Source organism: Anopheles coluzzii, chromosome 2 (genome assembly GCF_943734685.1).
Source record: "Anopheles coluzzii chromosome 2, AcolN3, whole genome shotgun sequence".
Classification (NCBI taxonomy): Eukaryota; Metazoa; Arthropoda; class Insecta; order Diptera; family Culicidae; genus Anopheles; species Anopheles coluzzii.
In genome coordinates, this window is record NC_064670.1 from 91,998,494 (window position 1) to 92,010,124 (window position 11,631).

The window sequence follows — 11,631 nt, forward strand, 5'->3', positions numbered from 1 at the left end:
CGCAGATTGCATACGGAGGCGCTGCCACGATTCGCTCCGTCAGTGGCCTCCATGTACGGTGGAATCGCTCGTTGAAAAGATACTCACTCGGTCATTCGGTGATAATTGCGTGGATTTTCCACCGAATGGGCTTTTGTAGTACCACCACCCAACACTCGTGTAATTGTGCCACTACCACCGCCAAATGGTGGCAGATATTTACACATTTTGCCTGCCGAAACGCGTGTATGTCTATCATGGCAGAGAAGAGACCCTCCGGTTAGGTGGCTGATTGAATTGAAGAAACGGTTCCAACGGTCGAATATTTGGCCCCGTGCAATACGCGTGTGTCTGGTACCGTTGATCGTCAATTAAACATTTACCAATAGCTCTTAGCTAGTTGTAAACGTACAGTTTTGGTGCTAAGGGGTAAAAGAGGTGAGTAGTAATCTATTTTTAGCCTTCATTAAAGTTGCCAAATAGTCAATAGTTAGGCTGTCAGCGAAAATTAAAATTAATTGTTTAAAAAGAAAGAAGAGTGTGATCTCTATCAAATCCATTTTTAAATAAAATTTAGATTTAGAAAATAATCAAAAATTCGAAGAAATTTGGACTGAACTTGAAAGCTCGATCGTTAGTATAATTAGTATTTTATTGAAATTTTGTTTGAGTTTCAAATTGATTAGTAATATTGTCTTATTCCTTAATCTTGATCAAACATTTTCAAGGCGCTAATAAAGTCCTCTGTTTTTTTTCAAAGATCAATTTTCAATAAAAAATTGTTTCTATTAGATTAATTTTCAATAATTTTAATTAAGTGATACATATTTAAATTAGATTTTTTCTAACTATTATTGTAAACAACTAGATATTTGCCAGTTCTTTGAAAAAAATCGACTAGTGATTTTCGAATTTGAGTCATTGGGGCTGTTGAAAACTTCGTGGATTTAGTTAACACGTAGTTTTTATTGTGATGATTGTGAATCAAAACATTAATCCACTTGTAGAGATTTCCGTTTTCAACTAAAAGGGCGAGAGTAGGCGCATCCTGCCCTTTTATCTCCAAACTTATCGTTTTCCCGCTCTTTCCTCTCGCTCGTTTGACTTCCCTCTCACTCTTTCGTCATATTTCCATTTCTTCTCTCGCGCTGTGACCTGGCAGATTGTTGGGCACTCACGAGTTTCCAACAGGGGCCTTTCACGATACTAGCCAGGATTTTTATATGGAGTTTGACAGATGGCGGCTGGAATCATGTCAACACTCCATACAAAACCACACACAAAACTAGCCTGCGATATTCTGCCTAGAGATTATTTCAGCCTCAAATTAGATTCGAGTACCTGCTCGAAAAAATGTCAAAATAAGGTCGTTTTTTTCATTCATCCTAAGATCAGGTAGTGGTATGTAGAATCAAAGTTAAATCCTTGGTTATTTTCAATAAAACACTTTCAAAAACATGTAGAAAATTCCTAATTTTAAGCTAAATCAAACCTGAAGTAATAAAAATCCATTTTTGTATCAAAATAATGCAGCCGATGAGGACACCAATGTATATTACGTATGTGTTGCTAAGAAAAGCGAACCGTCCCTATGGAAATCCATTTCACTCATTCTGTCAATAGAAGCTTTTTTGCTTCGGAAAATAGTTGTCAATTTGTATGGGACGAGACTACCTGGTCTAAATACACTTTGTAGCATACAATTTGCAGTATTTCACTTGTTTGAAGAACTTTTAGTGAATAGAATGAAGGTTTGTAGAGTGTTTTGTATATTCGTCAAGATAAAAATAGGTTATGACCGCCACATGAGGTGAAATACAGCGAAATGAACTATTTGACAGGCGAAATATCTGACAGCTGCTGCTAAAGGGTTGGGAGAGATACAACCGCTTTCAAAATTCACTTTAAAAAAAAAACTTCTTAAGCAGAACAGAATGAAAGAAATGATAAAATGTTGATTGAAAATTAACGAAATACCTAAGATTGAAGTTCTTTAATCGATTTAGTTACGTTACGATTTTGTGCACGTTATTTGTTTACATTTCAAATCACCTTGTTGCTGTGATGCGTTATCTGACAGATTTTTCGCCTGTCAAATAGTTCATTTCGCTGTATATTTCACCCCATGTGGCCGTGCGGTGAGACATCCTGGTCTACATACACTTGAGCAATTTATACGCAGTGATTGCCAGATGTTTTCCACAATGTCGCACAGCAGAAGCGATAAAAATCAACCTTCTAAATACATACTCCTTGGGATACACCTGTATACTATACCTACTTTGATAGCTACTCGAAAACTGCTATACAATGCAAACAGCTGACAGGTTGAAATTTCAGCCTACGGTCATAAAAGGGAAAAGGGCCCATTGTTTGAATTCGGAAGCTATTTTCTTGAATCGAATATACTTTTTTACAGTTAACTAAAATTGAAAATATGCGCAGGGTTGTAACATTTTATAGCTGTTCTCAGTTTCCTTTGAATCGTATTTTAGTTGCTTTTCATGAGCATGATTTTCATGAGTGTGCCAGTATGTTTGAATGTTTTCCAGCTAGGATTGTTGTATCGTACGTGTTATGATTTATGATACTTGTTTACTACTATATAAGGCCTTATGATATGATTGTTTGTAATTAATTCCAGAATCGGAATCGATTCCAGAATCAATTCCTAGCACAGATTCGGTAACGGTTAGCACAGATTCCGAGCCCACTACTAAATTTGATCCATATCATCGTCACGACAATAATGGATGATTTATCAAAACAAGTCGATATAGAATTGTTCAACTGATAGTGGATTTAAATTACAAACTGCCATGCAGGAGGCCGCCTATTGACACTGACTACTAAAATAAGACAAGATAAGGCAATTTAAGCTCGAAAATTGGATTTATGAAAGTAATCATTTAAAACATTATATTATTACTAACCACAGTTAAACACAAGAAGCGCTAACTAATCTGATTTCATCGACCCAAGGTTTAATTTATCTAATTGACTCCGCAACACGCTCCGCACACAGCAAAATTCAATGACCCATCAATAACGAAACTGGCTTCCAATGGGGAGCTGGAAATTCCCCCAAAAAAACACCCCGATTGGGATAACATTTCTCTCGATCTTGGACCCTGAACTGAAAACGTGCAAAAAAAACCTTGCCCACACAGACATAAATAAACGTCCCGGCGCCATACAGTTGACCACCTTCCCTTTGTCAGGTTCCCTCAGGCCAACGGGAGGTCTGGCTTGCCCCGCAGCGACGAGATTACATCCATCACATACGCTATCCCATTCCCCATCCAACCCCTGCAAACGAGACGAATGTTAAAAAAAACCCCACCCCAACAAATGAAAAACGAAATAAGAAAACTGGACTATGACTAATGACCTCGTGGTGGGCGACTTTCAAATCGATTCTTCAGGCCCTCCCCGCCTTCGACGTGCATTTGGTGCGCGCGAGAATGAAAGAGGGGAGAAAGGTCTTTTATCCAAATTTTTCTTTTATACGACATCATTGCGACATCATCGAAGCATGCCAAGAAGCATTACAGAGACAGAGCAAGAGAGAACGAGAAGGCGAGAAAGCTTCAGCTTAAGCAGGCCAAGACAGTAAGCACTGTAACTAGATGGGCTTAAGAAACGCGATCGAAGCGTTGTGGATTGACTTTTTTTTATTAAACTTTAACTGCAAGGAGACCGAAAGCCGCGCATGTTGTCATGTGGAGGGGGCAACGCATGTGTATAAATCACCACGCTGGACAAACCACGCAAAAGGAGAAGGGACAATTCGATCAGGACAGCCAGCATCATCGGGGCCCGGTAGTCTCGGAAGGTTCGAAGGTACCCCGGCGATCCAACGCTCCGAATGATCGATCGATCCATCGGGCTTCGGGTGGGCTTGGGCTGGTGGAACACAACAGCAACAGCCCAGACTAAAGGTGGCAAAGGTAAGTCCTTACCCTTCCTTTCTTCCTTTTCCCTCTCAGGGGGGCATGAAATGGTATCAATCGTGCAAAGGATACACGTTCCGTAACCGGTGCGTGTGGAACCAACAGAGAGTGAGAGAGAGGGAAGAGCCAAAGGTTATCGATGGATGTTGGCACGAAGTGAAATTTGCAACGGTCAACCCAAAGCGAGCGCACAAGACAAGCAATATAACTTTTGGGACCCCACTTGTGGGGCCCTTCCCTACCGGTCTCGGTGATGCATTTTCTTCCATCGGGAGCATTTCCATAGATTGGTCTTACTCCCCTGCTCCCTCTCACCACACACAAAAAACACGCACACACGCAATAATTGATTGGAAAGGGTGGGGAAATCTGAGCGAAGCAAGGAACCGTCTGGTTCAAAGAGGTGAAACCGGCGGCCATACATATCTTAACCGAAATGCGACCCAAGAAAGAGACCTGGAGAGCGGTTGTACGAAGTGAGGGAGGCAGGGCTTTTCTGTGTAACAGACAACGACAAGGGTGGAAAGTCGTGCTTTCGATTAAAGCACCATTAAAGGGGCTGTTGGACAAGGGAAGGAATACGCAAGCAGGGAAGGAGCTTTCTGATTGGGTTTTTCCTCTTCTCGGCGGCTTTATCTTCACAGCGGTTTGTGCGAGATGTGGTGGTGGTGCCGCCTGCCTCCACCAAAAGGGAAGGGAAGGGAGGTAGTGCCAAATGTGTGAGTGGAGTGTGGATTCAAAGGTTGTAATTAACTGCACGGGGTGGAGTCGTACCGACCGTGTTGACAAAATTGACCATTGACTGGTGTCCGGGGACAGTGTGACGTGTTGAAAGACGTGTTGTGTGTGTTTATGTGTGTGTGTGTGCGTAACACAGAAAGAATAAGATTCACACAATGGTGCCCAAATCATTTGTTGGGCCAGGACCATAGTCCGGTAGCATTCTCATGACAGATCGATATCGCGGCGCTCCTCATCCATTTGTCAATGTCGTTTCGAGGTTCGTCGTTTGCTTATCGTTACATCACAATTTAGTATCGTTTCCTCCGTATCCTTGAGCGCATTTCAGTCGCGTTAATCAAATGTACATCCCATTTCAAAGGTTTTGGAGCTTATTTTACCAATTTCTTTCTTTGGTGGCTTAGCCACAAAATGTTAAAATTTATTAGGCTCAGTTTGTTCATGTTTTTTTGGGTAAACGATTGAAATGAATTCTAAAGGTTATATAAGTTGAAATATTGTTTTAAAATATAAATAAAATAAGCAATTTGTCCAGTCTCGTGGTACAGTCGTCAACCTGGAGGACTTAACAGCATGCACGTCATGTGTTCTTCAAAGACCCAAATAGACCCGACACCAAAAGAAAAAAATCAAAAGAAGAAGAAGAAGAAGAAGAAGAAGATATAAATTGAATAAAATAAGCAATAAAAACTTAAGACGACCCTTACAGAATGAAAATCAATTAATTCAATTCAAAATAAGATATACACATTCTACTAAATTATTACACAAATCAAACAAACAATTTCCAATTATATTGCAATTGGCCATAAATATACAAAACCTTACAAGAATCTAGTCATTGCAGTAGAATTATATAAAATAATTTAAAATGAATAAATACTAAACAGTTACTTAATTGTTTGGCAAGTGAGAGTCGTTGGGTTGAATATTTAAACTAGCGAAACGAAAAAGTTAAAGTTAAAAATACCTAGTTTTTCGGGTTGTATTTTTATAACAAGAAAATATTTAGAAAAGTAATTAACATATTTTTACCGCTTGTCAATCGTGAATTTCTCAACATGTTTGAATTTAAACAAATTAAACATGTCCTTAGATGAAAATTTCGCAGAAACCAAGTTTCTCTACGCTTATGCGTTGCCATAAGTTTGCGCAATAGAGTTAGTAGTTCTCCTTTCGAACTATTTGCTATTAATTTGGAGCTTAATTAGGCAATGATGATAAAGAATCGTGCAATTAAATATTGGAATATTGCTTCTCGATTCGGTAGCCAATATACAATCCTATAATTAGATGTATTTTTAACAACCAAACACTTTTCATCGTACGTTTCCTTGTGTGGTTACTAAAATTGAAGAATAAAAAACCAGTTTATTTACTAATTTCAAAATTGCCTGCAATGCTCGTGCACCTCCCTTTCGTTAGGACAGCTCTTGCCGTTTGTTGCCGTTGGTACGAAAACTTGGAAGCGCAAAGGTTTAAGCAGACCTGTTTTTTGTTAAGAATTGCCCTCACGGAGTACCATACCATAAAACTTTTTCACTAATTCCTACCATATCCGGAAGTCGTAAACTTCATCAGCTCGCTTCAGCATTCAGAAGCTACGGCACGGCAGCATCTTACTCCGGTACTGGGTTATAGCCAAGCGGCAGCCAAAGAGTAGCATCTTGGTGCCGATTTTTATCGCTCATATCGCCCTACCCTACCGTTCATCTGGTACGGTGGCAACAATCTCTACTCCATCCCCCCATTTTATATCATTGCGATGATACCGGAATGGTGGTGTGTGTCGGTTGTGTATTTTCGTTGTCGATGCTAATCCGACTCAATACTCGTGCCCCGGATGGGACGAAGGACAGGCGGCGCGATCGCTATAAACCGCGTGTTTGTGTGTATTAATCCGAGCTTTGGTGCTTCATACACACTCACATGCACCACACCACGTCGGTGTTCGGTTTGTGGTGATGTTTCTCTTTTTGTTGCTTCCACGGAGCTGGTCTTGTTGCCATTAAAGAAACTCCTCCTAGCAAAAGATGTGTGTTTCTTTCCGTAAATGGTTTATCTTATCGTTTCGCGGAGCAACTAATGACACCCGGGCGGGCCCGATGGGAAGGCCAGCTCGATCCGATGTGCTTAACGACATCGGTAAGAAGAAAACTATCAGCAAACTTCGATCGATTAGCAGGATATTGTGTGTTCGTTATCTGTAGTTTCATTTCGGAGTCGGATTCGAAGAAGCGAACAGTGTGATTGCCTATTTATTTTACATAAATTTAAAGAACGATCTTCGGGGGACACTATCATTGCCCATTCTCCGTCAAACGATTATAAGCTTCACTTTCGTTGCGTGGGGAAGTTGTGGAATTCCCACAGGAATGAGAAATGCATCAAAAAAGGTCCCATAGTTTCATCAACAATTCCCAAGAAGCGATGAACCGTGATATTCTTAACTTGGAAAATATTCTCAAACATAAACAAACGAACAGCCACTAGCGGGGGGGTTGGGAATTGACAAAAACTGATGGGCAGATTTGACGTGGGCAACAAATTACATAATATTTTATAGCATTTAATGTATGCACCCCTTTGTGAGATTCAAACCAGCCCAACCCACGTGCAAACGGAGATGTGATTTTTAAATTTCAAATTCTCCTTCATTTGACATTTTGAGCTAGCATGCAATTGAAACCGAATTGCATAAAATTCGTAAAGTTGCACGCCATGTTGCATCGTTCATCGCGCCCAATTGTGTGCAATATTGCCGCTTGTATGCGAATGTAACGATCCCCAGACAGTGCCCCAGAACGTCGTTACATCTTTTCCGATCCTCTATTTTAATTTACAGTTCTTTACAATGAGTTCCACTTCAACAATCATTGCACTTTACTTGTAAATTGTAGCAGACTGTTTATTTTCCTGTTCGTTTTTTTCTCGTTCGTTTTGTTGTATACGGGTGATAGAAAGAATTTACACTACACTTAACACAGCAGAGTAACATTGGAAAACTCAAAACACATGAATAGGAATAGTGAACGCTCACAAATGCTCGATTGTTTTTTTTATATAAGCTAGATAGGTTTACTTAATCGAACGTACTTCTTCTGCTTCCCCAGACAGTTCAAATGCATCTATAAAAAAACAACCCACTTAAGTAGAAACATGAATCGAAAGCAACATATGCTTGTGGGAGTTTTCTTTTCTAAACATTGTGTTAACTTTACACGCTCTTATCTCCAGCGGTATTGGATCGAATACAGGAAATGGTGGAAGATGGATACTATTTGAGCTGAAAGAATGTATTGTATTTTGTTTGTTTTTTTTGTTTTGCCCATCAAACAGTTCGTTTTCATTGATCAGAACGTGATACCTATGCCATTCCACCAGCAGTTAAATTTCACAACACTCAAACACAACACCGAAATAGGTGATCTCTCTTCATAGCTAAAGCAGCACTCTCTCGTGTAAAAAAGAAAAAAAAAACGAGACACAACCATTGACAGCAAAAACACATCAAAATTTACCAGATGGCTTAAGATTACTATTTTATAACAACTAAAACCTCATCTTAAGTCAACACACACACAAGGCACAAATCATCGGGGAGTGAGCATATTGGTAATAAAACATATTCACTCACATTGGAGATAAATGTGCCTTTTTTCTATGCTGTGGTGCGTAAAACAAAACAAAAGAATCCGTTTCACACAGTACAAAACACACTACTACAGGAGCTGGAAGAGAGAGAAAGAGAGAGAGAGAGGATGATGGACAGCGTACGAACGGTGGTATTTTTGGCTGCCAGGGGTTTCTCGTGTACACGTTGCGTTTCGACTGTCGCTGATTGATCTTACCGCTCAAACACAAGTCTATCTCCGTTTTTTTTTGTCGCGATCGCAACGATCGATAAGTTATTTTGCTATCTAATAAAACTTTTTCGCCTGAGCCTCACGGCTATCCCTGAAACAGAGAGAAGAAGTTTAGCATTACAAGCCGTGGCCTTCGAGCGCTGTTTCATTTCGGGATCGCTTACCTATACATACTGTAACCTAGCATCAGGAGCAGCTGCACCACTATTGCCACCAGGAATGCCGTCAAGCTGAGACAGTTCTGCGTCGGACACTGTACCGATCCTTGCGCCTGCGGTACGGCACCGTGCGTTTGTAGCCTGCAAAGCAAACGATCGCGTTTAGTGGTGACAATTTCCACCCCAAAACCATACCAACACGTAATCATCATCATGCTTACCTTTGGGCAACACTCGCCACACCTTGCCGGACCTGGTTCATGCCGTCGCGCATCTCGTTCATCAAGCTTTGCACATCGTACCCGCCCGCCTGCACCTGTGCCGTTGGTGCCCGTGCCTGATTGCTCAGAATACTGTCCGTTCGTGCGTGCACCTCACCAATGATCGAACGGATTTCGCGCACCGTTTGCACCATTACGTTCTGATTCTGCAGCAGCGCGTCCACCTCGTGCCGCATGATCGAACTGCCACCGGCCGCACCACCACCACCAACGGCAATTTGTGGCGGAGGTGCCCCGCCGGCCGCTCCACCCGCCTGGGCCGAGACCGACAGCAAACCGAGCGTTCGCTCCTGGCGCCCAATCACCTCGTCCAGCTTGGAGCTGAGCGTGCGCAGCTGTTCGAACGTGTTGGTCTGCGCTTCCCAGATTTGGCGCAGCTCGCGCTCGTTAAAGTCCTCGAACAGGCTGTCCAGGTCGTCCTTCTGCTCGTCCGGATGCTCCTTGCGGTACTCTTCCTTCTGCAGCTCGAGCTTCTTCTGGTAGTCCTGGTACTCTTGCGTGAGCTTGGCCGCATCCTCGCCCGGTGCCGGTTCCTCCTTGAACTGGCCGGGGATGTGGAGCGAGGTGGTGAGGAAGTGGAACACGTCGTGATCGTCCGCCAGGCCACCGGTCGCCGCCGACAGGCCAAAGTAGCCCGTCTTCGGTAGCACCACATTCTCCGCCCGGAAGCACATCTCGTAGTTTTGATCGTTGTTGGTCATGCCGTTGTGGAACAGGACGGTCAGAATGTTGTTGTAGTATTCGATCTTTGCCCGTGTTGGGAAGGGTTTGTTTCGGAAATCGCGCAAACAGCCAGACAGGAGCTGAGTCGAACCATCGCTAGAAAAGGGAAAGAAAATGGAAACCATAAGATGGGGTGTAATAATTAGAAGACTAATTAAGAACACATTTCGCAGCTCCATCTGAACGTCCGACGCGCAGGAAAGCAAAAAACCGCAATAAATGAGCGTAAGCAAATAGAAAATAGCTTTGCGTCAGCGAAACAACTACCGCCAATGTGTGAGTGTGTTTACATTAGCTTTCAATTAAAAAAAGAGCTGACTGCAGCATTACACGGTCTCGCCATCAAGCCGCCATTAAACTAAACGCAACCAACAGGTGTTCAGGTTTCGAAATCAATGGCCAAATACTTACTTTTGATGGTCAAACTGCCGCGTGCCGTCGTTTAGCACGGCCGAAATGTAGGGATTGTTGTGTTTGTTGTCGTTATCGAACGAGTCGAAGAAGATGCCCAAACCGACCCACTGGTCAGACGAACCGAACACATCGCCCAGATAGCTTCCCTTCTCAGCAGTGTACCAGAAGGCCTAAAAACCACGTGAAAAGGATGGAAGAAATTAGTTTAATCCATTCGCAACCGTTCTCGATCGGATGTGTGTCGGCTGCTGCACATACCAAACCATCAGCACCGATTCGGCCACGGCCGGACACTCGGAACACGATCTCGACTTCCCACCAGTCAAAGTTGGTCTTCTGCTTCGTCCAAATGGCTCCCTTCTGGCTGCGCAGGGACGGTGCAATGCGCACGTTTTCCGAGCTGGCAATTGCATCTGAAAAACAGACGGAATGGATGGAACCATTAACAACAATTAGCATTTCATGCAGCGGCTTTTCTTTTTTGGCAGACAGTCTCTCATAACCGAAGGACACTTTCACTACTTGAACTTTGGTCTAAACCGGTTTTTTTTTACCAATCGATGCATTTGGCGAGTGGGACCATAAAATCATAATACACTTTCCCTCGCGACTTTCATCTCGTTCATATGCTGCCGAAGGAACATTCTACATTAAGTTCCAGGTCGGGAGTTTTGCTGCTCCCCCTCCGCAAAATCCACCGCAAACCGGAACGGTGATCCGCGTTTACGTTGTTGTTGGTTCCTCCAAAAATCCTCTGACGTGTAACTGTTGGCGCTGCCATGCTAGAGCCGTCTCGCTCTCTCTCTCTCTCGCGCGCCTTCACAGTACGGGGAGGGTTACTTTTCGGTCGGCTGCCTGCCGAAACAATACTTCGCATCCGTCTCTTTCGTGCTGCTGGTGCTGCTGCTGCTATGGATGAGGGGGGTGGTTGCGGAACGATACTTACGACCGCCGTACTCCCAGAACGGGACCGTGCCATCTTTCTGCGCCAGGTACGGAGGTTTGAAGGAGTATTTGTACTCGAATCGCCGGTGCACCAGTCCCGCGTCGCCGCTCACTCGTTCCAGGTTGGTGCCGAGGGCCACCAGCAGCCCTATCAGCAGCAGAGAGGCCGCAGATCCGCTACACGTCAACCCTTTGGGAAACATTTTCGGAAAGTGTTTCGGCAGGGAGCGCGTAGAAAAATGTAAACGTTTCAATGCTGAGCTGTCAGTTTTGTTATCTTTTGCGCAGGGTTTGACGTCTGCCAACTGCGAGCGGATAGTGGTGGGTCTTGTGGGAATTTGACCATGGTCCTGAGATGATAACATTTTTATCAATAAATTTCATTTAATGTGTTGTGTTATGTACAAAAAAATTTACTTTCAAAATTAGGTAAATTAATTGCTACAGTCACTTGTTCTTTTAACACATCTGCGTCGTTTGTCGAAGTCGAAGAAGTGATTAGGCTGTGCTCTGTCTATCTAGTACGACGACGATTAGATTTAGCAGATTTTAGCCGTGGTTTTCTACGAAT

At 42.9% G+C, this 11,631-nt stretch overlaps 1 protein-coding gene across 1 annotated transcript; it reads right to left on the minus strand.

Moving 5' to 3' along the window:
• Nucleotides 1-7,555: 7,555 nt before the first annotated feature.
• On the minus strand, nucleotides 7,556-11,331 carry LOC120949697 (protein ERGIC-53). The gene is made up of 6 exons (XM_040367139.2): nucleotides 11,062-11,331; nucleotides 10,374-10,528; nucleotides 10,113-10,285; nucleotides 8,919-9,797; nucleotides 8,704-8,838; nucleotides 7,556-8,630 (listed from the first exon to the last, which is right to left on the minus strand). The coding sequence occupies exons 1-6, from the start codon at nucleotides 11,261-11,263 to the stop codon at nucleotides 8,594-8,596; spliced, it is 1,581 nt and encodes a 526-aa protein (XP_040223073.2). The 5' UTR covers nucleotides 11,264-11,331; the 3' UTR covers nucleotides 7,556-8,593.
• Nucleotides 11,332-11,631: the final 300 nt, after the last annotated feature.

Excerpts from the sequence above, each read along its gene's own strand:
- LOC120949697 (XM_040367139.2), bottom strand. The coding sequence starts at position 11,263 with ATGTTTCCCAAAGGGTTGACGTGTAGCGGATCTGCGGCCTCTCTGCTG. Across the intron at positions 10,286-10,373 it reads GAATCGGTGCTGATGGTTTG|GCCTTCTGGTACACTGCTGA; the intron begins GTATGTGCAGCA and ends CGTGGTTTTTAG. Across the intron at positions 8,839-8,918 it reads GTGGCGAGTGTTGCCCAAAG|GCTACAAACGCACGGTGCCG; the intron begins GTAAGCATGATG and ends TTTGCTTTGCAG.